The 27,061-nt window shown below is 42.4% G+C and overlaps 1 protein-coding gene across 2 annotated transcripts in view; it reads right to left on the bottom strand.

Annotated features, from left to right (window-relative positions):
* Positions 1 to 9,205: 9,205 nt before the first annotated feature.
* CPE (carboxypeptidase E) overlaps positions 9,206 to 27,061 on the bottom strand; it is a 113,128-nt gene continuing 95,272 nt past the window's right edge. For both annotated transcript variants that reach the window (XM_026499601.4, XM_044384415.3), the window contains exons 6-9: positions 21,957 to 22,096; positions 16,937 to 17,036; positions 13,821 to 13,939; positions 9,206 to 12,210 (exon numbers count right to left, since the gene is read on the bottom strand). In XM_026499601.4, coding sequence (XP_026355386.1) covers positions 12,112 to 12,210; positions 13,821 to 13,939; positions 16,937 to 17,036; positions 21,957 to 22,096 — 458 coding nt within the window. In that variant the 3' untranslated portion in view covers positions 9,206 to 12,111. The remainder of the gene's footprint in view (positions 12,211 to 13,820; positions 13,940 to 16,936; positions 17,037 to 21,956; positions 22,097 to 27,061) is intronic.

The raw sequence follows: 27,061 nt of genomic DNA, 5'->3' as shown, positions 1-27,061 counted from the left end.
CAGAGACCAGAGGGCGCACTCCCTCTGGTTCTGGGGGAGGGGGCAGTTAACTAGGGTAGAAGATGGACTTGAGGGTAACCAACAAGCATGACTCAGCACTAGAGCCAGAGGCAGCAGAGCCACTTATTAACAACCCACACCCAGGGTGAGGGGATGGACCAGCGAGAGAGCAGCCCTATGACAAGGGTCATCTGACAAGATCTGTGGAATGTGGTAGAACACAGCCAACCCACAGTGCCAGGGCAGGGAGATAGCCCAGGGAATAAGCACCTTCCTCCTGACCTCCAACCTTGACATCTTCCACTGGTGTCACCCAATCTCAAGTCCAAAGGCAAAGGAGTGCATGTTTCTTTCTTGGTTAGTCATAAAAATTGTAGCTTTTTCACTTCTCAGTTATATGTCTAAGAAATATTTCTGTTATTTTATGTAAATTAAGCTGGTTTCATAGTTCTGTAAATATACTTAAGTTTGTTTTTACTTATCATAGTTATTTTTAAAAGGTACAACATTGGGATGCCTGGGTGGCTCGAGTCATTAAGCGTCTACCTTTGGCTCAGGTCATGGATCCCAGGATCCTGGGATCGAGCCCCACATCAGGCTCCTTGCTCAGCAGCAGGGAGCCTGCTCCTCCCTCTGCCTGCCACTCCCCCTGCTTGTACGCTCTTTCTTTCTCTGACAAATAAATAAATAAAATCTTGGGGAAAAAGGCAGAACTTTGCTTCCCCTAGATCCTGAATTTTTCAAGGAAAAAGGCATTAATCAGTCTCTATTAGCAGAGGTTTTGTGTACTTTATCTCAAGTAATTCTCATAAAAACCACCCAAAGGTGGTGTTTTTATTTTTGTTTTTGGATTATGAAACTCAGACTCTGAGCAGTTAAGTAACTGGCCAAACATCACACCGTTTCTAGGGAACTGAGCCTGGATTTGAACCTAGAGATACCCTGCTCCAAAGCCCGCGCCCTTCCCAGGACTCACCATGCTCCCAATCAGCAGTATGCACGCTGGGCTCTCCCTCGTGATGGAGAGAAGAACAACCAGAGATCATTGCTGGGCATTCGGAAAGATAATTGTAGTGAATGGCCCCCGTTCACTGTCTTCCCCTAGGGGAGGCTTCTACCTAACACTTCTATAGTTAGATCATTTCTATTGATCTTACCAGAGTCTCTCTAACAACGTTAAAAACAATTCTGAAACATCCCAGTCCTTACCAGGCTACCAAATCTACAACTCTTTTGCCCCTTTATTTCACATGCAATGTGTTCCTTGCACCCACCCTTCAGTCCAGATACCATTTGGAGCTCAGGGGACATACATGCTTGTTGGAGCAAATGGACTCTTGTTCTCCAAAAGCAGATTCCAAAGAAAACCATGCCAAACCAAACCCAGTCGGGATGGGCAACGAGTACAGGAACGTCCATTTTCTTTCCCTCGTGCTCTCAGACAACCTCAACCTGAGTTCATCCTGCCCCATTATAATTTCTTCTAGGCCTTGGATATACAGCCAAGGCACGTTTTCCTGACAGATTCTGTGATACATACTTTCACACGTACTGTAACTCACTGGTAAAGGAAGCCAAAATAAAGCAGAGGCAGACTTAATAAGTAGCATTTTTTGAGCACTTACGATGACCCAGGAGCTGTGCTAAGTGGCTCTTCGATGATACGTACATGTGGAGGGAAAAGAAAAGAGTAAAAGAAATTCCTCTGAAGTGTGACTTCCAGTAAATGTGAAGCACCTACTAGCAGTGGAGAACTGATCTCAGTTTAGGTTAATATTGGCATCCTGAAATATTTAGTCACTAGCTAACCAGCATGCCCTGGTCTCATTCTTGTATCCTAAATGATGGTCTCTAAAGAGGGGAGGAAGAAGAGGAAGAAGAAGGAGAAGGAGAAGGAGAAGGAGAAGGAGAAGGAGAAGGAGAAGGAGAAGGAGAGGAAGAGGAAGAAGAATAAGGGGGAGGGGGAGGGGGAGGAAGGAGGAGGAGGGGGAGGAAGAGAAGGGGAAGGAGGGGAAGGTAGAAAAGATATGCCAGACCAGGACAAAGTTTGACATTCAATAATTATCAGAAGTTCACATAAACTGCAGTATTTTAAAACTAAAAGTTTGTGTGAGCTGAACTCTACGAAGTGGGCTTATACCTGAGAAATATTTGTGGCTACATGACCACAAAGCAGCTTGACGCAGAATGTCTTTTTCTCACGTGGACACTGTTACACACTGCTTTTGTCTTTTAGCAAAACAACCTCCTGCAAGAAAAAAAGTCACACCCCTTTCAAAACTCAGAAATACTTTTTTCCCCCAAGAAATTCTGCACAACTTTCCCCCAGGGGCATCTTGATGGCTTTGCTCTTACTGGGCACACACACATCTAGAAACAGACATCATCATAATTGCATACACGTCCACAGCACAAGAGTTTTGCCAAACAAGCTCACTGTTCTTTAGCACTGTTCTGATAAGGAGGCAAGAAAACTATTTCAAAATGCCCTCTGAGCTGTGGAGAGAAGTTGAAAGACCACTTATCTCGGCTCACTTTAAGAAGTGGACATTTTAGCCTGAGGTTCTTAAAATTGAAAAAGAAGCAGGTCTTTTGAATACAGAGAGTAGACAAAAGCAGAAGCGGCACCATCTGCCTACCCGTGTCTTCTCCCATATCTCTGGTTCCAGGAGAGGATCCCCTCAGAGTTCTGGTACCCCTCAACCACCCGGTGTATGTGGCTGATACTGAATGCGGGGCTGATGGCCCCTGGGCACAGTGGCGGTAGAGATAGGGATGGAGAGGAAGAGGATGGGGGAGGGGGGAGGGGATGAGCTAGGTCCTGCATCAGAAGGCTATGGCTGGAGTCAGAGCATCCTCCCACAGCTCAGACTGGACACCAGCTGCAGCATCCCTGCCCCACTGCCTTGCTCCTTCTTGCCCCTGCCCCTGGGCTCCCTATCCGCGCCAGTGCTCGCGGACTCCTCTGACCAGAGCCTTCTGTGCATTCCTAAGATTCGCTCTGTGGGGGTGTGGCCATGCAGGAAGTACGTCTAAAGACGTGAGTGATTTTCTTGCTCAGGGAGTCAACATCATCAACACCTAGGGGTCATCCATCATATTTTATGGCCAGATCTTGCTGGCCAGTTAGTTCAAAGCTATTTCTGAGCCATGGCACATTCTAATCACAACCTAAAGATTTTCATGTGTCTTCCATTTTATTCTATAGGACCTTCCCTTATATTCTATAGGAAATTTCCTAGTCACAGACTTATGAGATTAGTAGGAAAAGAACTTTAATAAATATGTAAATAGCAGTGAGACAGTCTTCTAGTTCAACCTGGGGAGACCGAGGTTCTCAGAGGTGCCCACTCCCTGAGCCTGTCGCTAGACAAGCTGAGGCTGCTGCTCGGGTGGTCGGGCCAGGTCCAGGGCTCTGTCTTCGCCACACGGCCGGCCCTTCTGAGTTCATCCGACCCAGGGGTCCATGAGTCTGCTTGCAGTGTCTCTTATCTGTCAATAGTGAAGGAAGCAACCTAACTCTTCGTGGGATTTCGGTGTCACCCAGGAGACCTGGTTTCAGATAAGCCAGGACAGGCTCCAGAATTAGGATGTGGGCTCTTGGGGTCAGGGCCGGGGTCAGGAGAGTTAGTTATATGGTTGTGGAGAAGGTCGAGGGGGGTTCTCTAGAAGGCAAGCCACCCCGGGAAGGACCCTTTCTGAGGAAGGTCCCTTCCAGAGGGAAGGCTTATGGAAAGGAGGAGGAAGAAGACAGTCTATGCAGCTTGCCCTCAGCGGCTTTGGGGGCCAAATGCAGTTGTGACCCACAGAGGTCCAGAAAGGCAGAGGGAGAGGGAGCAAAAGAGGAAGGATAGAGAAGGCAGAAGAGAAGGAAACACGACAGGCAAAGGGAAATTATGAAAACCCTGTGACAGAGGAAATGTATCTGGGAGCCAGAGATCAGGAAAACAGAAAAGGAGAAATGCAAGAGAAATGGGCACCATATTTCAGGTTCCAAAAACTCAAAAATGATACTGGGTTTGAAGGTGATCCGAAGTGGGGAAAAAATTACTTTCTGCCTTTCTGTTTTTTGTTTGTTGTTTGTTTGTTGAGCTACGACCCCGAGGGATCTGTCGGTGACGAGCACCCATGCAAGCACCTCCGTGGGCCACACCGGCCTCCCCGCCTGGGTGGTTCACAGCCGCCCGGGTTAGGAAGGCGGAGTCCCCGCCGAGACAGCCGGGGGCCCTTCTCGCGGCCGCGTGGGTGAGTAAGAGCAAGAGGAGATAACACGACCAAGTTTGTGCGGGCAGGAGCCTGCAGGCCTGTTCAACTTGGCGAGGGACTCAGCCCGAAATCCAGCATCTAATCCCTCTTCTCACGTCTGCCTGTCAGCTCCGCGGCCCTGCCGGCGCCTCCCACCGACTGACAAAGAGCACGTGTGGCCGTCGGGGCTGGAGGTGTGCGCGCAAGCTGGCGTTTTCTCACTTTAATTACACACATACTTGGCTTTGAAATACCTCTGTGTATTTAATGCGCAAGAAAATATATTTCAGGTTTAAAGCGAAGAATGCTGCGCCACCCACCGCTTTAATCTTCCCTCACCAGACCCCAAATCCCACCACAGTGGTTCATGCAGCCAGATAAGCCGTGGCAACAAATTTACGAAGCTCTGGTTAGACTCACTGCTATTTTCTCACCATCTCGCTCTTCAAATGCAAGGTTTAAAATAAACACAGAGGAAACGCTGCCGCGAAGTTTCTGGAGCAAAGGGTAGCTGTAGGCAAGTGACTGTGGCCAGCTGCTTTGAAATTGTTTCATTGCAAGGGCAGGGAATGGAAGTGCGCCTGGTAGTGTCAGGGCTGATTTTTTTTAGGAATTTCTAGAATAAATATTAGTGTAAATGTGGGTAAGAAGAAATAGTTTTAGCCAGCGGGTTCACTGAAAAAACTGTAAGTCATGTAATCAGGACAATCAGAAGAATGCATTTTTATGATATTCAAATTCCTGAAACTTGGCTAATCAACGGCTGATTCAGCTATTCAAAAAAAGTCATTGTATCATTTTCTGGTTTACAGATTTTATACACGTGTTCTGTTTTGTCTTATAATGATCAACCGTGCCGTCTTCGTAATTCATCAACTGTCCTCTTCATGCGTCGGTTTTCTTAAGCCTATGAATAGGACTCCAGCCAGGTCGACTTGAAGACACAGCCCGCAAGTTTAATTTTGAAAACTGGTATAGAAAAAAAGTATGAGAAAACGACTGTATTTCTTCCTGTTTTGCAGCCACCGTGGTAGGTAAAGGTGTAAGTGTTCATGAAGGTTACAGAGTAAAGGGCAGGGTTATTTGTGTCTTCGTGACGTGTTTTCTTCCTGCTGCATTTCTAACCGGGTCGTGTTGCTTGCTATTGACAAGGCTCTGGTGTTATTTCTAGGTTGATGTTGGAACATCTTAGTTCAAGTGTATGCTGCCCGCCTGCCCCTGTGCTCCCTCCTCTCTGAGCGCGCATTCATTCCTCCAACAAGTCCCTGCAGATAGACGTGCACATCCCATCACCCAGAACCTCCGGGCAGTCTCTCCGTCTTCCGTCACTGTCATCACCAGAGGGACACTTGGGTGATAACATTTCAGAAACATTAAGTTTTCACAGTGTAAGTTGGACACGAACCTCACAAATCCTGAAGTATAAATTCATTATGGTTTTATCTTTCTCATTGTATCATCTGACCTTCATATTACTGATGAAACGCAGCAGTTAACAGAAACAATACAAATAATTCTTTAAATCATTTTTCAGTTAGTTAAACACATGACTAGAGCTGGTGCTAACATTATTGCTAAAGAATACCCTTTTGCAGGAGGTCCAACCAGTTTTATGCCTCTTCATTTCTTTTTTTTAATATTTTTTTAAGATTTTATTTATTTATTTATTTATTTATTTATTTATTTATCAGAGAGAAAGAGAGAGCACAAGTAGGGAGAGATGCAGGCAGAAAGAGAGGCAGGCTGCCCACTGAGCAAGGAGCCTGATGCAGGGCTCAATCCCAAGACCCTGGGACCATGACCTAAGCTGAAGGCAGAGGCTTAACTGACTGAGCCACACAGGCGTCCTGTCTCTCTATTTCTGCTGTCAACTGAAAACCACCTGCAGACTCGGGTGAATGGTGGGTGCCGAGACCAATCCTGATCTAACATGGGTATATTTATATCTTATCGACACCCCAATATTACACCATCACTCTTATAACAACTAGGTTTTACCTCATTTCCAAGCACTGGTCCCACCTGTGGGTCTTCAACCTGGGAGTCTTCCATGGTCACAGTTTCTAAGTAGGAAATCTCATAACTTAATCTTTCAACAGTAGTTATAGTAATAAAAATAACCGCACTTTTTTTAAGATTTATTTATTTGAGAGAGAGAGAAAGAGAGAGACAGAGTGGGGGGAGGGACAGAGGGAAAGAATCTATCAAGCAGACTGTCTGCTGAGAGTGGAGCCCAACATGGGGCTGGAGCCCCTGACTCCTGAGATCCCGACCTGAGCCAAAAGCAAGAGTTGGATGCTCAGCTGACTGAGCCAGCCAGGCACCCCTAACCACACGTTTTTTAATAATAATAATGTGTCGAGTAATCGTAATTACATTTTTGAGCACTTGCTATATGCCAGGCAGTTTTCTAAGTGCTTTACACATATGAATTAATGGAATATGTGTGCCACAGGCCCCTTCTTGCCAGGATTGTAGACTGGATTACAGACTGACCAGGAACCCATGACCAGGAGCAGAAGCCTCACTATCCACAGGTAGCCTCCTTCAAGCGAAGGGCCTGTGTCCCTTGATTTATTCCCTCATTAAAGCATGTCTTCATCAATTTTCAGGAGCCCTAATATTTCATATTTCAGGAGCCCTAATATTTCATATTATCCCCTCCCACTCCACCTCGCTGTAGTCCACCCTGACTACAACTTCAGGACAGACAGAACTTCTGCAACCAGAAGCTGCTCTGGTCAGCTTCTCAGGAACTCTCCGTGGAGGAAGTGAGGGACAAGGAGGAGGTTATAATGCCACATCCGCCTCTCCTCACCTGCCCTGTTCCGCTGTAGGTTGCTGGCCATGCCCTGGTAAATCCTGCAATGTGTCTCTTTGCAGCATTAATTTCTGGTCAAGCATAATATCTGTGCCAAGCATCACCAGGTCCCCTGGGAATCAGATCACACTAACAGGATACATAGTAATTCCACCCAGCAAAAAGCTATAAAACAGGAGCTTGCTATATTTATTTGCAAATGTTTTTAAATTATCTTTAAAGGGTAGGTAATAAATCCTGCCTACAAACCCCAAGTTTAGTGATCAGCATATGTGCAGTAGTCAAAGGAATATAAAACAAAGATATGTTTAATCAAGAATACAGCCCTTTCTGGGGTGCCTGGGTGGCTCAGTAGTTAAGCGTCTGCCTTCGGCTCAGGGCGTGATCCTGGCGTTATGGGATCGAGCCCCACATCAGGCTCCTCCACTGGGAGCCTGCTTCTTCCTCTCCCACTCCCCCTGCTTGTGTTCCCTCTCTCACTGGCTGTCTCTCTCTCTGTCAAATAAATAAACAAAATCTTTAAAAAAAAAAATGAATACAGCCCTTTCTGGGTCATGCTGAAGAATCGAGGTAAGGTAAAAACAGGTAGACTTGAGGTCAGGCAGAGGTGAGTTTTAACCTTGGTCTGCCACTTACTCTTAGCTCTGTGAGGTAAGGAATTTAATTTAAATTCTGAATCTGTTTCTTCATCTGTTAGACAGGAATGCTGCAACACTTCCTATCTCACAGTTTCGTGGTGGGGTTTCAAAACACTGCCCGGCACAAGTGTGGCACAAGATATCTGCTTGATAATGGGGATGATTTGCATGGTCATGGCCATGGCCATAGACCATGGAGGTGTGCTATTTCAATCTCTGGTCGAGATCACAGATTGAGCATTTAGTAATTGCTGAATGCATCTTCAAAGGAAAAGAACGGAGAAAGGAAAAGGAGGGGAAAGTTAAAAAAAAAAAAAGAGTGCTAAGATAGGTTAAAAATTAGGAGTAGAAGAAAGTACAGCAACCTGCAAAACTAGCCTTGTGGTCCCTGGCATCACAAAAATTTCCAATAGGGTGATTTTTCTTTTCTGAGCCATTACAGACCGTATTCACTGATGACTCTTAACCCAGGTAAGCTACATCTTTGCCCTGTTTTTAAAACTGATTCTCGGGGAATTGCAATGATTTAAATTAATCACGTAAGACTAAAGTTATGTTCTACACTAGAAACCCAGGTTATAATTGAAGTGATTCGTTGGCTGACTGTTTAGTAGAAAGAAACAAAGCATATAGAATCAGAACTATCGTAAGTACCTAGAATGAGGTTTGCGTCAGAACAGCAAAACCAGGATGGGGTGTATTTATAAGTGAGTACATTCTATCTTGACATTTCTGGAACAGAACCTCCAAATGCCGTCCAGTTCTATCCACAAATTCCTCATGAGAATTGTGAAAAGAGAAGTTGAGTCATATGTTGGAACAAATGATGATTTTTTTAGCCTCCCACAACACCAAATCATGGAAAGATTTCAGAGTTGTGCAAATAAAATATGAATATCAAAGTTCATGGTTCCCTTTCTACAAGTCATGTTTATCTTTGTTTATGCAAAGAATTGAAAATCAAAATGTGAGTGGAGATTAGCTTCCATAATAATGTGTCTGATTTTCACTGTCGACGAGGGGAAAAAAGGCAAAGTTTAAAATGTGTTCATTATTTCATGAAAGTCAACTCCCCAGTCCCCTCCCATTCTGACTCTTGTTACCTACAACAATTTAGCCCTGTTGTTCATAACCCAGCTCTGTTTAATCCTCAGCCCTCAGAGCCTCCACATTCTTGCCTGCTCTAACACTGACTTTCAAACCGAATCAAAAACTTTAATGCACAGTTTTCATGCATGCTGTTTATATGAGGTAACAATGGGACATAAAACCTCCAAAAAAATGTCAGTCCTTCTTAGATTGTATTAAGTAAGATATTCAAAATGAGAGAGGGACTGGTCCCACTTGACTTTTGGGGAAAAAAAAACAAAACACAACAACACCTAAAGTGTTAAAGTATTATACCTTTTGAAGATTTTAGGGATTCAACATGTAATATCCATTTCTTACATTCCTTAGTTCAGGACCAGTTGAAAAGTAAAACATGGGAAACCAACAGACAGAGGTTAAAACAGTCAGCTTTATTATTGATAAACTAATTGGAGAAAGTGACTGTCTTTCTCCAATTAGAAACAGACTGTAACAGACAGTCTGTTAATATTCTAGGCCGACGAGTCCTTCCTCTGTCCCCACACGCACCCCCAAAGTCTACCTCGGTACCCCAGGGATAGTCTGGAGTTGCCTCTGCCTAGGGTAGAGAAGAAAGGAAAAGAGGAAGCGTATAATCCTTTGAGAGATTTGTTCCACCCAATTAGATTAGCCCACCTGTCATCACCTAACAATTAAGTGACTGACTTCTCTGTAGAATGGAGTGAGAAGTAGGACTAGAGGCCAGGAGTATTGTTCCAGGGGAGGTCTTTGAGCACAGAAACACTGACCAGGAGGAATTTCCCTCCCAACGGTACTTAATTCTAGACCCTACATTTGATAAAATCAGAGCACGTTGAGAGCAGGACCAGGAAAGTGGGGACCTTTGAAACCCTGCCTCCTGACAAATGGATGCAAGGGCAAGAGTACATGGAATTAACCCCTGCCTTCCAGGAGCTGACTGCCTCGCCGACTTAGTCTGTACGGCTTTGTGCCAGAGGCAGATATTCTGCTTGCTCCTCCACATTTCCTGCATCCTGCTCAGTTAGGCAAACCCATGTGACTAGTCCTGGCCAAGAGATTGCGAGAAGAGCGGACATGTGTCATTCGCAGCTGTCAGTAAAAGGTCCGTTCCTGATTCTTCAGTCTCTGCTTCGGTCTGCTGCAGTGACCGGGGAGGTCCCACATTCCAAATGGCGCACCTCCATCCATCTACATCCTGAATGAATGGCAGAGAAGGGGTTCAAGTGCACCACGTCACGGCCTTGCAGGACGAGAGCAGGGAGCACTTTTCAGAGTCCAGAAGTGATTCCGAACCAGGACCATTCTCCATCCCCAGAAGAGGCCTATAGAATACGCACTTGGCAAGATTTCAGAACTGCTGCAGACCAGTGAACACCGTGCTCCGCTCGTTCCTCACCATTGCCAGTACGAGAGCTTACTGACATCGTACTGACCCTATGGGGGTGAGAAAGACTCATATAAACTGTCTTTTTTTTGGTTTGTAGATTTGGGGAGCAAGGGGGGCCACATGCTGATCTGATCTAGAGGCCATTGTGGGATCCCTCAAAAAATCCCAGACTTGAAGCTCAAAGCCTTAATTTAAGTTGCATCACTTGTGGAGGGTCAAGCAAATTCCCTATTTGGAAAAAGGTGAGCAAACCTATGTTGGCAACCAGAAGGGAGACCTCCAGTAGTGACAGCGTTGCTCACCAAAGATGGTGATTCAACAGAGCTGTGGGACAAGCTCTGGGCAATGAGCCCTGGGCAGAAGCAACTTCAGGCATCTCTTACAGATATCTGAGTCAAAAATAAACTTCTATCATGTTTAAGCCATTATATACTTGGGGGTTCGGTATTACAACAGTTAACATTATGTGAACAAAAACCTATACCTGGATATTGATCAACCATACCACCACCACACACACACACACACACACACACCCCTACACTCAGCCACTGCATCGCCCACACCTGCTCCTATTTTAGGCCTGGGCTTACGTGCATCGAGAGGCTATTTCTGAGTCCCCTCAGCCAGTCTAATTTAAGGTCCTTTGTCATTCTCTTTTCCTGAACACCCTATTCTCTCCTGCCATCTTACTCATCAGGAGAGGTAAGTACATTTTCATTCTGTGTACATTTATTTAAAGGCTACGTCTACAACTGATCCTTAAGATGTATGGAGTCAGAACCTTCTGTCCACCGCAATAACACGCACAGAGTCTGCGCTGTGCTTGGCAAACAGCAGCCACTGGATACATTTTAAAATGGCAACGATCAAGGTGCCTGGGGGGGGCTCAGTCAGTTAAGTGGCTGACTTTGGCTCACATTGTGATCTCGTGGTCTGGAAATCGAGCCCCATGTCGGGCTCCCTGCTCAGTGGGGAGTCTGCTTCTCCTTCTCCCTCTGCTGCTCCCCCGGCTCATGCATGCATTCTCTCACTCACTCTTTCTCTCAAATTAATGAATACAATCTTAATTAATTAATTAATTAATTTTAAAATCGCAAGGATTAACAAGTGAGAGCCCATTTCAAGGAAATGCACTTTGCATCACAAGACCACAACTCTAGACAAAAATCATAGAGAATTAAAGACCATGGGGATTTTTTTTTTACCTTTATTCATTCAGAATGCAATTCTAGATCAATCTACAACCAAGGGAAAACCCTTAAACTTTTAAGTGGCGTTAACAGGCTGAATAATATAAGAGTATAGCCCCCATATGTACAAGCAAGAAGTTGATTTCCATTCTTATCATAAAACCTCTTTCTAAACATTTACATTTCCTTCCCATCCAAAAAATGCATTACCATGATCATGCTTACATAGCTAGTCAGCACAAGACAAATGACAATTTACACTGAACTATTGAAGTCTCGCAGTATAGTGCCCACAACTCCTCGCTGTAGCTGTTGACCTTTTCAGTGGCATTCACTATGTGGCATTGTCACCAATTACATTAAAAGTACTTCATTAATTTTTAAAAGCTAGAGTTACTCAAAAAGTTTCTGTAGTGTAAATAACACGTGGAATATTGCATTTAAGTCTAAAATGGCAAGATCACTTAAACCTTTTCTACAGGCCTCCATGTAATTAATATATGTAGGAAAATGAATATTATATGAGAAGAAACAGACCAAGTTCTTATATTTTTACCTAAAAGTCTAGTTATTTATTTTAAGTAGTATCTATTAATATTTAAATGATTACAAAATAAATCAATGTTAAATATTGCACAAAATCTAAAAGAAAATGGCCACGTTACGTCATACTATATTGTGTAGATAATGATTAAAAGCAGCTAATTAGAAGCCTTTTTAAAAATTTAAGGTTTCTGACATCATTTTCCACCATTCCATCAATTCTTCCTTTTCCTCTTCTTTCCTTTCAGAAAATGACTCCAGTTCAAAATCAACCTAAAGGACAAAATCAAGAATATATTGTTACCAAACTGCATCTGTATTTTTAAATGCTGAAATTTTAAAAATGAGCGCAGTTCTCGAGCTTATAGAATAAGCTCAGTATAGCCACCTGAATTAAAGTATATCTTAAAAATCTCTTGTGTTAAACAAAAGATACTTTCAGGGGAAAAAAAAAAACAGTCAAAAGCCATTATGTTTGAAATGTACTTTGATCTTACAGTCTTGTAGGATTATTTAAAAGCAGATTACTTAAAGGCAGCTTATGGAAATGTCCCCCCCCCCCCCAGTAAAAAGATGTAATTTATAATTAGTTTTTTTCCTTTGAGTATTCGCTGAGCGTCTATAAACCTTGAATTTTCTCCTAATACCGGGGGAAATATGGCAGAATGTAGTTCGGCGTGCTGGTGTCCCAAACCACAGGTCCTGCTTTCCAGAATCTTGAATCTGCTAAGGAAACCAATGGAGGCATATACATCTCCAAACCACCACAGAGGCCAGTGGCCCAGGAACTCAACTCTGTGTGAACTGGCAGTTCTCAGCAGGTCTATGGAAATCCACGCACTTCTGCACAAAAGGCTATTCGAAATCTGTCCTTCCCAACCTCAATCCTCCTCGGGCCCTCTAGATACCCTTGCTCTCATTGCAAATAGAAGTAAGAGTTCCTTGATCTGACCACTTAAGCCCCTAGTTATTTAGGAATATAACACTCACTACCTTCTTGAAGTAACACTGGCCAGAAAGGCTAAGATCCAAATAACTGAACATTTAACAACCTGTTCTGGAGCTACTTTTTGCTAGGTTTCACTTGCCCAAACATACCTCCTGATTTTAATACATATTTACAGCCTAATGTACACATACATGCAAGGAAAACCAAAGCACCAGCTAAAAGCTCAAGATAATTCTGTTTGCAAAACCAAGCACTTGTAAGTACCACACTTTGGGTGCATGCACAAAAATGCAATAAATTCTTTTTAAGTAAGCCTTTCGATGGGAAATCCTGCAGGCAGTTCCCTGGTTGCAAAAATGTAATGCGAAGATTGTAGAATGCAGTAGAATCCTGCTCCAAGAGAAGTTTTGGTCTCATCACCATCACCTTCCTAGCGAAATAAGTGGCACCTACTTAAATAAGATGCCCTTTTTGATAGCCCTTAGTAGAGGGTCTTTCTCATAATACGTGCTTAATAAATATTTGGTTAATGCCTAAGATCACCTGACAGGCACAATTAATTTTTCCCAATACTCACTGAGTATTGTACAAGATGCTAGAAATAAAAAGATAAATGGAACAGAAATCTCATTTTAGATTGAAATCAATGCGGCAAATAAAAGTTTAATGTTGTTAAGCCGTATTTGATTTTCTTGTAGATGTCTTCAAAAATTGAGAAACAATAAGGGAGCTTCACATCGAGTGGTATAAAATCAACCAAGGAGCCCTTGCTCAAGTCACCTGACTTTGCTGGGCCACAGTTTCCTCATCTGTTAAATGGAGGTAATAGTGGTACCTACTTCATAGGGTTATTATGAAGACTAAATATAAATCACTTGCATATGTGTGACACAGACGAAGTGCTCGATAAATCTCAGCATTTGTGATTTCTTACCCCAACAGCAGGGCTATAAGGAACTGCTACTTTCTTTGTTATTGCCAGATAGCCTGGAGCCGAGGCTGTGAGTTTATAGTTTCCAGGTACAAGCAATCTCCAGTAATCACCATCCTTTGCTGCAGGGAAACAAAACATCAAATCACATAATTATGCCATTTTAGGAATACCCAGTATACCTCAGTTCAACTTCTTTGATTCCCTATTTTTAAAGTAAGTGTTTACGGAATTTCATAAAACTCCATTGAAATGAATGTTACACTGTCTTAGAGGAAGTGATTTAAAAAAAAAAAAAGATTCTTTACTTATTCATTTGAGAGAGAGAGAATGAGGGAGAGCACGAGCAGGGGGGAGGGGCAGAGGGAGAAGAAGACTCCCCACTGAGCAGGGCGCCCAACGTGGGGCTTGATCCCAGGACCCCGGGATCATGACCCAAGCCAAAGGCAGATGCTTAACTAATTGAGTTATCCAGGTGCCCCTAGAGGAAGTCATTTCTAATAGCAATTTTACAGATATTAATGTCAAATTGTCAATAAATCTTCTAAGATAACGGATCCTCATAATCATGTCAGGGGTGACACAGGTGAAAAGATACATAAAGCCCCCAGTCGTGGTGTCAGAGCCTCTGGTGCTGTTGTGAGTCTGGCCAAGGATCTTGCCATGAAGACCTGATGGGCTGAGTCTAATCAGTGTGTCAAGCCTCATCAGAAACCCTGAGGCACTTGCCAGAAATTTCTATTTCTGAAGATTCAGAATAGGTTGGTCTGGAGTGCTGGTCTGGAGGGACTGCATTTTCAACAAGTTCTCTGGAGAATTTTTAAGCAGAGGTAGGGTTCATACTCTTGCTCACCCGACCTGTCCCCAGCTCCCTCCTCTTCTCGGTGAGGATCCCTGGCCGCACCTATGTAATCAGTCTCATGCATGTGCCTTCAACTCATTTGCTTTTCCCTCTTGGTTCTACATGCCTGGCAAGCCACCCACCCTGGCTCATTTCCAGCTCCCCACCTGCCCCCATGGAGCTGGGGGAAACACCCCGCCATGCTCATCAGCAGTCTCTGATGCATATACGCCGACCTCACCTCGGGTATGGAACTGCCCTGTCTTCCTTCTAGTCCCTTCCTCCCTGGTCCTTCCACGCTCCCATCTTCCTAGACCAGTGAACATCAATCACCTGGGAAACTTGGTCCAGGGCAAATTCTAATTCCCTAGCCCTGGGGTGCGGCCTGAGATTCTGTATTCCTAACCAGCTCCAGGGCACCGGTGAGTTCAGCTGCTGGTCGGGGCCACCCTTTGAGTAGCAAGGCCCTAGTGGCTGGCCATTTCACACTTCCTCCTTTTTCCTAACACCCGTGACACATCCTTTTCATCCTCACTCTCAGTTGATGCTTTCCATCTTATTTCACTGTGAAAAATAAAACCAGAAAAAAGAAAAGACCCTGCGACTATCTCTTCCGATCTTCCTCTGACTCCCACATCTCCTTTCAGTGGGTGCAGAATGTCTGAAGAGATTTGTCAATACTCTATTTCTAGCGTCTCTCCTATTCTCTCTTAGACCCTCCAGTGAGGCTCCCACCGGCCAGAGGAACCGGATTCTGTCGGGATCCTCCACACTGGTTCATTCACAAGGCTCATCTTACTTGGCACTCCTGCTCACGCCCTCCTTCTCGAAACACCTCTGGGTTTCCCAGACAATGCATTTAGTTCTCTCTACCTCGGGCTCCATTCCTCCTTCCTACCCTGCCCTCGAAAAGATGGAGCATCTCCTCAGATTTCATTCCTTCCTACCTTTATGTATTTCTCACATTAGATTTCCCTAAAATGCCTGCGTCATGAAATGCAGAGAAAATCGTATCTCTCTGACACTCAGGTTAACAGACAGAAGAGGCTCCTCGTGGCCAGAGGGGACCGAGGCGGGGGTGCCCTCTCCGAGCTCCCCGAGGGCTAAGGGAGCAATGTCTTGGCACAGATTCTGGTATATTGGTTAGCAAGATGTGCTGGCACTTGGTGGGGTGTTGATAAATATTTGATGAATAGATAAATAAATGGGGCTTTAAGGGGCAAATGTTAAGGAGTTTTTAAAATATCCAAGTTATAAATGAGGAGGTTAAAAAAGAGGTGATGGTATAGAGTGGTTTGGGGAATAAGGTAAATGCTCATTAATTATAAGGTCTAGAAATAGATGAATAGTTCATACCTAAAAACATGTTGTTGTTGTTGAAAAGACCCCAACAAATGACAGTCAAACTAAACCGAGCTGGATGAATGTTGATTAACAGGAGTAGGTCGGTCAGCCAGGAAAATACATCCTCGTCCCCATACGGGGAACATGGAAATGGGGTTTTGAACTTAGAAATAACTAACATCCACCTCCATGCTGCTCACATCTAGTTTAACCCTGAGGAAGTCTGGATTTTTCGCACAGATTAAATGAAGAAACATGTGAGAAATCCTAGACACACAATACACTGGCATTTTTCTTTCCTATTCTTTCCACTCTCTCCTGAGGTCCTCCAATGAACAGTTTGTCAGCGCTTCAGAGCGATCAGAAAGACGCCAATACTCCCACTCCAGCTAGTTCATTCGCCTTGGCCTCCAGAACGACACAGAATCTCCAAGAAGGACACAGACTTCTCCAGGGGATGGCACCACCCGGCAGCTCCAGGCTGAGATGTGAGGAAAGGGCGCCATCTGCTGCACCCCAAGTTCTAAGCCAGCAACCATCCCGAGTAACAGCCTGACCTGCTCCCACAGAGGAAATTTAACTAGATCAAAACTGGCAGAGAGGGAGGTAAAGAGACAGAAGGCATTCGATTGTTTTGCTTAGAATGGCATAAGAGGGGCGCCTGGGTAGCATAGTCGTTAAGCGTCTGCCTTCAGCTCAGGGCGTGATCCCGGCGTTCTGGGATCGAGCCCCACATCAGACTCCTCCGCTGGGAGCCTGCTTCTTCCTCTCCGACTCCCCCTGCTTGTGTTCCCTCTCTCGCTGGCTGTCTCTATCTCTGTCAAATCAATAAATAAAATCTTTAAAAAAAAAAAAGAATGGCGTAAGAATTGTAACTAGAATAACAAGTAATCATGCTCGTATTAGCCTCCAGATCATAACAAAGAACACCCACCAGATGTAACATCGTGGTCTATTCCTTCCACGGAGATGGTCGCATTGGCAATTGGGTTCCCCTGAAGGTCTCGGACAAAGCCTTTAACTCCTCGGTGTATCTGTGGAGGCCAAGAACAACCAACAATATCAAATTAGAAATGCTCTAAGAACACGTCTCATATCAAGAATCTCCTTATCTTCTAGCAAAATCCTATAGATCCTCACTGTTTAAGGATCAAAATATGCTCAAAAGGCCGCTCAGTTTTTTTGAACGTTCTCTACACTGTTCTTTCTCAAGTGAACAAATGGTAAGTAATCGCCTGAAAACTGACATTTCGTTCTGTGCCAAAGAAAGACACTGAAATACCTTCCAAGCCACCAAAATGGAAAACAAAACAAAACAAAACAAAAAACCTAAGTCCTATCTGTAAAGTAGTTCTGGGCTTAGCATATTTCATTACTTTCTCCCTCTTACATTTGGTCACCTGTGCATAGGTTGGATGGCCACTGCCAGTAGCAAGAATCACATTCCAGCCCTTTAATACTTGTTCCTGTTGACTGGAAAAATCTACTGTGACTCCTCTTGCAGTAAACCCATTAACAATATTCTTTTGGTTGAAAATAAGTGACATGAAAGATCTGTGAACTTCAAAACTGAAGACTGGATTTATTATTTCTTTTTAAGGATTTTATTTATTTATTTGACAGAGAGCGCGTGAGAGCACAAGCAGGGGGAACAGGAGAGGGAGAGGGAGAAGCAGGCTGCCCGCCAAGCAGGGAGCCCAATGAGAGGCTCCATCCCAGGACCCCGGGCCACTTAAGCATCTGAGCCCCCCAGGCGCCCCTGAAGACTGGATTTAGAAAGGAAACGGAAGAGGCGCTGTCGAGAATAATGTCCCTGAATTAAGTGGCAGTCAATGACTAATGAAATGCAAACTACGAAAGCAGCTTTCTCCTTCATTTTTAAACAGAATTCAACCAAATCAGTACGTGTTTCAAGTGACAGAGAGTCACTTCAGGTTCCCGAGAACGTGCTGCTTCTGGAAATACCAAATGGTGATTCGTTAAGCTTAATTACTTAACAGAAAATGCCCGAACCTCCCAGAGGCTTAGCTTGCTCCTCACTCCATCTAGCCCTAGAAAGTGAATTTTCTTCTGCTACTGAGGGTACTGGGGTATTTCCTACAGAAGGTAGAATAAGTCTCCGGTCTGCCTTTGTCCTTGGGGAATAAATCTGGCAGTAGTACCATGTTCTATCAAAGAGATGTCCTGGATTACCAATCAGCAAATCTTTCTGCATTTCCTATTTTTTAAAAAAAAGTAGAACCCCTAAAACTCTATAAAAATAACATGTACTTCCTTTCTCTAAAAGCAATTTGGGGATCAGAAAAATTTTAGAGAAAAGGAAGAGAGATAGCAGAAAATCAGAAAAAAAATACAAACCTTAAATTTTTTTATAATAATTTTTTATTATGTTATGTTAGTCACCATACAGGATATCCTTAGTTTTTGATGTAATGTTCCATGATTCATTATTTGCATATAACACCCAGTGCACCATGCAATATGTGCCCTCCTTACTACCCATCACCGGCCTATCCCAATCACCCACAAACCTTAAATTTCTTAATATGAGGGCTCTTCGAAGAAATTTAGAAAGCTTGTGAACAAGCCATTATTTACCCACACGTACTTTACGCTCACTGAGGCACTCTAATCCTGATATTATCAATATTATAAACCTTAGAGAAATGAAAGTTTTAAATTTCCCTGCCATTCGAAAATAAGTCAAACAATCATTTCAAAAACATATAGTTCGCCTGCATTAGGCACAAATACATCCAGTTAATATTCATGACTTCCCTTTTTTCTGCCTCTGCAACCCAAGACATATAGTATGCCATTTAAGAAATAGTGAAATAAGTAGATATCTATCTCTGATATGGCAATTTTGGAGCAAACTTCTCTGAAAAATTCCACTGTCGTAATAAATCTCAGTGGAAGTGTTACGGGCTCTTACAACCCCACATGAATGCAGACCGGAAAATGCTATCATTTTATGGCTTTTGCAAAGGAAATCACAGAAGTTCAAATTTCACTCATGCCTGAAGAAGCTATTTACTACACTTGTCCCTCCTATAATGCTCTCTCCTCAGATTCCAGGACACCAATCAACCATGGCTGGGGGGAAAAAAAAAACACCTGGAAGATTCTCCACTGTTACTAGAAACGTTCACATCAGTAACCCTTAAACCCTCCCGTACTTAGTATCACCCAAAGAGCTTGCCGAAATGGAGACTCTGGGGTCCTATCATGCAGGGAGTGGGATTCAGTGGTGGAACAGGAAACTCATTTTTAACAAGAACCTAGGTGATTCTGATGTCGGTGCCACGAACCATTCTTTGTGAATTTCTTTGGGAATTTTGAGAACTAGACTGTTCAAAGCTATTGAGTGAGAGGCTCTCCACCATAGCAAACTATCGTAATTAACTTTACAATCCAGTTCCTGCAAACATCCCTTCAAAGCCCTGCAAGAGATTTCCTCTCAACCAATTACAGAATTAGACCTCCTAATCACCTATTTTCCACGAGTCGTAAACTAGTCCACGCTTAGACTTTAGATCGAGGTGTTCAATTACTAAGCCCCACCGTACTCTGTCCCATTGTCAACAAAATAATTTCAACACAGAACTTCTGGCAGTCTTCACTGACCTGTCATCAGCCTCTGATTCCCTAAACTCAGCGTTCTATGAAGGAGGTTGGATGAGCCCATTGTAAGTATCACCCTCACTGCTTCTTCACAGCTGGTACCATAACACGGAGGTCCTACCAGGGTGGATCCTGTGGGTGTGTGGACAGATCAAATTCTGATTCCAAGTGGCATGAAACAGGAGTGTACTACCTGTTGCCTCTTCTTTCCAGCTTATTTCTATATAAATTGATGAGCTGACACATGCCTACTTGCCACCATAAATATAACACATATTCTCCTCTTTCCTGATGGTACACATTTTGTTTTGTTTTGTCTTGAGTTTTTCCTAAGAACTAAGACTTGAGCAGCAGCTGAACCTGTTTTTTTAATTAATGAGCAGGACTGGGTTAGGGACCCAGTGTGCTGCCATGACTCTTTGTAACTGCCCTTTATTTTGGCATTTATCGTCCTCTCTTGTGATTAGGTATTGACGTCTCTGAACTCACTAATACGAAGACTTCTACCCCCGGTGCTTCACAGTGTGCCTAAGACACCAGAGTAGCTGAATACATTTTTGTTGAAAGAACCGTGTAAACAAAATGAAAAGCACTGCATTAAGGAGGCATTATTTGATATCGAAGCAGAGGACACACCAAATAGCCCCGTCTTACTTCCTCTACCCAAAAAATATATTTATAGCTCTTCTCAAGGGAGATACCATTCAGGGGTTCTTATTAAGGTTGTTCTAGGGTCAACATGGATGATTATCCTTAGCTTTTGTTGTTGAAAATGCCTTTTTAGGGCGCCTGGGTGGCTCAGTCGTTAAGCATCTGCCTTTGGCTCAGGTCATGATCCCAGGACTGGGATCGAGCCCACATCAGCTCCCTGCTCAGCGGGAAGCCTGCTTCTCCCTCTCCCCCTGCCCCTGCTTGTGTTCCCTCTCTCGCTGTCTCTCTCTCTATCTCTCTCTCTGTGTCAAATAAATAAAATCTTTTTAAAAAATAGTGAATTTAGGGGAAAAAAAGAAAATGTCTTTTTATATTAACATGCAGCAGGATTCCACTGACTGAAAACAATCCTGCCTAATGAGTAATTTTCCATCTCTGTACTTAGTGGATCTGTTCCATGAGAAGCACTTTCAGTGAGGCATTACATGGCCAGCTGACATGTATAAAGGAATACTTAAACTGATCTTACGTTTTTTTAAATGCATCGGTTTCCTATGTATATGTCGTCCACGTATACACAAATAGCTTCATGTTTATTTAACAGCATTTGTTCATATCAAATTAGTTTTTAAATTAGTCTAGACTATCTGCTGTTATGTGAAATTGACATCACTCTACCTAGCTTTGGGTGTAAATAGCCTCATACAGAATGGAATTTGAAGACCGTGAAGGCACTGCAGGCAAGGATCAGAGCCTTTAGGTCACCACTGTGGCCCCTGGTGCCAACGTTAACCTAGTAAGAGATGTGGGGTTGGCAGGGGACTGGCCGCCTGGGTTCAAACTCAGTAGGTAAGGTATCTTACTCCCGCAGATGATGAGATTCCCCAAATTCTGTATAGACCCCACTGGAATGGCTACCTAAGTGCCCCTCTAGAACAGATCTAGGCTTGCGTCATCAGAGCACTATGACATGGTGATTCTGGAAGGACACAGCCTGGATTCAATTTCTGAGTGACTTCAGGCAAGCTGTTTGACTTGTCTGTGTCTCTGATCCCTCATTTTTAATTCAGGGATGATGACGATGATGATGATGGTACAACTTCCCTCATAAGGTTGTTGTGAAGAATAAATGCATTAATGATTACATGTAGGGCATTCAGAATAATGCCTGGGAAACAGTAAATGCCCAACAAAGGTAAGCTATAGTTATTATGATTACCTCAGACCCCACTGAGACCAGTGGGGCACAGAATTTAAGAAGGCATTCACACAGGTGCCGATCCTCTACCCAAAAGCCCCTGCGAATAAGTGCCTCCTTAAGTTTTGGACCGTAGGTGCCTTACTTACCTCACCCTTTTCCTGGGTGCCCTACAGGCCAAAGACAATCAGGGTGGAAGCAGGTCCTAGGTCTGCCTGGCTTAGAGCAATATGAGTGAACACAGGGTATCACCTCACTTACCACACATCTCGGTTTAGTCAGTTTTCAGGGTTTATTCATGAGGCACAAAACCTATGACAAATGAAAGCCTGTTTGGACCACTACTGACATGTTTTCCAAATGTAGCATCCTCATTCTGAGTCAAATGGACTCCCCTAGACTGGACTCCTCATAGGAAATGATTGTATGCCAGGTTTAAATGCTCTCAGATCCCCCATTTTATGCTGGAGGCAGTGTTTACCTGCTCGAGGTAGCTAATAAGGGAGTTTTTGTTATCCTCCCAGTAGCTCTTCAGAGTCTCTTCAGGTGGAAACTTTTCACAGCTAAGCTCCACGGTGATCTCGAAACAGTTGCTGCTGAGGTAATTGAAGTCTTGCATTCCTGCCAAGGCACCAAATGGAAAGTCAAAATACACATGTGGAGACTAAAACTCTACACAAGCCGTTCTGCTGAATTGAGAGCCAAGCAAAAGATACACCAACCAGTGTATTTTGAGTAGCCTGTGGGAAACCACAAGGAAAATCACCTACCATAAGGGACAGAACAACATAACTGGGAGGCTGTCACTGCCTTAAAGCAGAAACTCTCTCGGGTTCTTAAGCAATCACTTAGCTTAATACATTGCTGCTGTTGGGTGCTAAAGCAGGCATCGACCATGTTCCGCAGTGCTGGAATTGGCTTCAAAGAAGATAACTGGGAACAATGACATCAAAATGACCAAATAGGAGTTTTCTACCATCTTCCTCAAAAAAGAATGCTGATTTTGACAATCACCCATGGAATGGAGTGTCTTTGTGGAAGGCCAGGAGTCCAGTGCAGAAGTTCCAGCACACCACTGGAGGAAAGAAATCAGAGACTGGAGGCACTGAAGAAAGTAAGAGTAATGGTTTTGCTTTACTTGCATCACCCCTTCCCTGAGGTGGCACAGCTCAGTGCCAAGAGAAAACTTTTGGTCCATGATTTCTCCTGGGAAGGAAAGAGGGAACATGTGAGTGAGTCGTGCTGGACACAGCTTCCTTCTCCCTCTATCCAGAAAACGGAAGTATACTACATGACCAGGGGCAGGGTATGGCTGAGAGGACAGCAGCCAAGACTTTCAGAGTGTATCAAAGGGACATGGATCTTACTAACCATATCACAGACTCCATCAGGAAGCCTACCCATTAGCCACTGGGTACCCCTTGCCTGAAGATCCCCTCAACTGGACCATAGGCACCCCTAACATTCCACACACCCCATCTACACATCTCACCCTGTGGCCAGCTCCCTCTGCATCCCACTGACAGGAGCAACAGCGAGCCTTTACAGATGCCTAATGAGCATACACAGAAAGCTGGCCTAAATCTGCAGGGCTGAGAGAAATTTGAGCATTTAGCACTGCCCTAGGGAAAGCAAACAGGAGGCTATCTGCAATTGCCCTGACCTTGCAGGATCAAAAGAAGGCATACAATTTTAAGAATTCTCCCCTTAAGAAGGAGGAGGTATCTCATGTAAAAGTTCTGGGAAAGCCTCAAAATTTCTAACAGGGCTAAGAGAAATTATTACTCTACCAAAGCCAGCTGGTAAAGACAGAAGGAGGTGACTGCTTCTTCAAATGGGAAGGCAGCAATACAAGACTTCAAGGAACATGAAAAATCAAGGAAACATGACACCACCAAACAAACACAACAATTTTCTAGTAACCAACCCCGAAGAAATTGAGATCTGTGATTTTCCCAATAAAAAATTCAAAACAGTTGTTTTAAAGAAGCTCAGTGACCTACAAGAAAAAGCAGAAACACAATTCACGAAATCAGGAGAATTATACATGAGCAAAATGAGAAGTTTAACAGAAAGATAGAACTCATAACAAGAACCAAACAGAAGTTTAGGAGCTAAACAACAACAACAACAAAATACAAAGAAGTAAAAGGGGGAAAATGCAACAGGGAGCATTAACAGCAGACTGGATCAAGCAGAAGAAAGAATCAGGAGGCAGAAACAGGTCATAATTTTAATTATTCAGTCATAGGAAAACAAAGAAAAAAGAATGAAAAAGAGTGAAGAAAGCTTGCATAACTACAGGATACCATTAAGAAAACAATCTACACATCACTAGAGTCCCAGAAGGAGAAGAGAGAAGAGGCAGAAAGCTAATATCAAGAAATAATGGCTGCGAATGTCCTAAATCCAGGAAGAAATTTGGACATCCAGGTTCATAGGTCCCCCACAAATTTCAATTCAAAAAGATCTTTTCCAGGACATATTAGAATAAAGCAGTCAAAAAAAATCAAAGACAGGGGCGCCTGGGTGACTCAGTCGTTAAGTGTCTGCCTTGGGCTCAGGTCATGATCCCAGCATTCAGGGATCGAGCCCTGCATCAGGCTCCCTGCTCAGCAGGAAGCCTGCTTCTCCCTCTCCCACTCCCCCTGCTTGTGTTCCCTCTCTTGCTGCCTCTCTCTGTGTCAAATAAATAAAATCTTTAAAAAATATATATATAAAAAAAAAGAGATAATCTTAAAAGGAGCTAAAAGGGAAAAAAGAAAGAAAGAAAGAAAAAGCTTATGACTTACAAAAGAACTCCCCCACCCCATAAGGCTATCAGCAGATTTCTCAGCAGAAATCTTACAGGCCAGGAGACAGTGGGATGCTGTGTTCAAAGTGAAAGAAAAAAACTTCTAACCACGAAAACTTTACTCAGCAAAGTTGTCCTTCAGAAATTAAGGAGATAAAGACTTTCCCAAACAAACAAAAGCTGAAGGAGTTCATCACCATTGGAACTATCTTACAAGAAATACTGCAAGGCGTTCTTGAAGCTGAAATGAAAAGATACTAATTTTTAACATGGAAACATACAAAAATATGCAACACACTGGTAAAGGTAGGTATAGAGTCAAATCCAAAATACTCTAATACTGTATTATGGTAATGTGTTAATCACTTAACTCTAGTATGAAAATTAAAGGACAAAAGTATTAAAAATACTATAGCCACAATAATTCATTAATGAATACGTAACATGAAAAAAATGTAAACTGTGACATCAAAAACAAAATATTGGTGGGGAATAGCATAAAAAATGTTTTTGTAAACCATCAAAATTAAGTTGTTATCAGCTTAAAATGGACTGTTAAGTCTATAAGATGTAAGCCTCATGCTAACCACAAAGCAATAGATTCACAAAAGATAAAGGTACAGGAACCAAAGCACATCACTAGGGAAAATCATCAATTCGCAAAGGAGGTCAGAAAGAGAGGAAGAAAAGAACAAGCCAGAAAACAATAAGACGGTATTAATATGTCTTTTAAATGTTAATGGTTTAAGTTCCCCATAAAGACAGTGAGTATTTCAACAGATTTTTTAAAATTAAAAAAAAAAAAAAAAAAAAAACCCAAGACCCAAATATATGGTGCCTACCAGAGCCTCAGAGCCTCATATCATCTTTAAGGACAATGAAAGCTTAGAGTGAAGGAATGGAAAAAGATATTCCATGAAAGTGGAAACCTAAAAAGAGTAGGGGTAGCTATACTTTTATCAGACAAAATATACTTTAAGCCAAAAAGCTGTAACAAGAGACAAAAACGGTCATTATAAAATGAGAGAAGAGTAAATTTCTCAAAGGACATAACTCTTGAAAATTATATATGCACTCAACACTGGAGCATCTAAATATATTAAGCCAATACTAACAGACCTGAGGGGAAAAATAAACATAAATACAATAATAATAGGAGACTTCAATATCCCAGTTTCAACAATGGATAGATTATCCAGTCAGAAATCAGTAAGGAAAAACTGCCCTTGAGCTATATGTTAGACTAAATGTACCTAACAGACATATATGGAACATTCCATCCAACAGCAGAATTACACGTTCTTCTCAAGCCCCAATGGAATATTATGCAGGATAGATTCACAATTATGTAGAAAATTAAAACAACACACACCTCTGACCAATAAATGGGTCAAAAAGGAAATCAAAAGGGAAACCAAAATATTATGAAACAAACAAAAATAGAAACACAGCATACCAAAACTTATGGGATACAGTAAAAGCAGTTATAAGAGGAAAGTTTATTATAGTAAATGCTTGCATTAAGAAAAAAGAAAGATCTTGAATAAACAATCTAACTTGATACATCAAGGAACTCGAAAAAGAAGAACAAACTAAGTCCAAAGTTAGCAGAAAGAAAGAAATAACAAAGATCAGAGCAGATACAAATGAAATACAGACAAGAAAAACAAAAGGAAAGATCAACAAATCTGACAGCTGGGTTTTTTTTTTTTTAAGATAAACAAAACTGACAAATATTTAACTAGACTAAGAATTAAGAGACAGAAAACTCAAAAAATAATCAGAAATGGAAGAGGAGACATTACAACTGATATGACAGAAATCTTAAGAGACTACTATGAATGATTACAGACCAACAGTGGGATAACCTAGAAGAAATGGGTAAATTGCTGGAGACATACAGCCTACCAAGACTGAATTATGAATTATGAAGAAACAGAAAATCTGAAACAGACCAGTTACTAGTAAGAAGATTGAACCAGCAATCAAAAATTTCCCAACAAAGAAAAGCTCAAGACAAGATGGTTTCACTGCTGAATTCTTCCATCAACAAATGTGACACACCACATTGATAGAATGAAAGATAAAAATCACAATCATCTCAAAATTTGCATAAAAAGATTTTGACAAAATCCAACATCTTTTCATGATAAAAACTCAACAAATTGGATGTAAAAGGAATGTGCCACAACATAATAAAGGCTATATACGACAAGCCCACAGCTAACTTCATACTTAATGGTGAAAGGCTGAAAGCTTTTTTCTAAGATCAGGAACAAGAAAAGGGTGCCCACTCTCACTACTTCTTTTAAACATAGTAGTAGAAGTCCTAGTCAAAGCAATCAGGCAAGAAAAAGAAATAAGACATTCAAATAGAAAAAAAAAAAAAAAAACGAAGTAAAACTGCCTTTGTTTGCAGATGATATGATCTTATACATAGAAAGTCCTAAAGATTGCACCAAAAAACTCTTGGAACTAATAAATAAATTCATTAAAGTTACAGGTTGCAAAATCAACATACAAAAATCAGTTGCAATTCTATAACTAACAATGAACTATCCAAAAAACAAAGAAAGAAAGCAATCCCATTTACAACAGTATCAAAAACAATAAAATACTCAGGAATATATTTAACCAAGGAGGTGAAAGATCTATAAATTGAACACTATAAGACATTGATGAAAGAAACTGAAGAAGATACAAATAAATGAAAAGATAGCCTGTGTTCATAGATCAGAATTAATATTATTAAAATGCCCATACTACTCAAAACGATCTACAGATTCAAAGCA

This window comes from Ursus arctos, unplaced genomic scaffold (genome assembly GCF_023065955.2).
Source record: "Ursus arctos isolate Adak ecotype North America unplaced genomic scaffold, UrsArc2.0 scaffold_11, whole genome shotgun sequence".
Lineage (NCBI taxonomy): Eukaryota > Metazoa > Chordata > Mammalia > Carnivora > Ursidae > Ursus > Ursus arctos.
The sequence above is the reverse complement of the archived record's forward strand: the minus strand, read 5'-3'. Positions and strand labels throughout refer to the sequence as shown.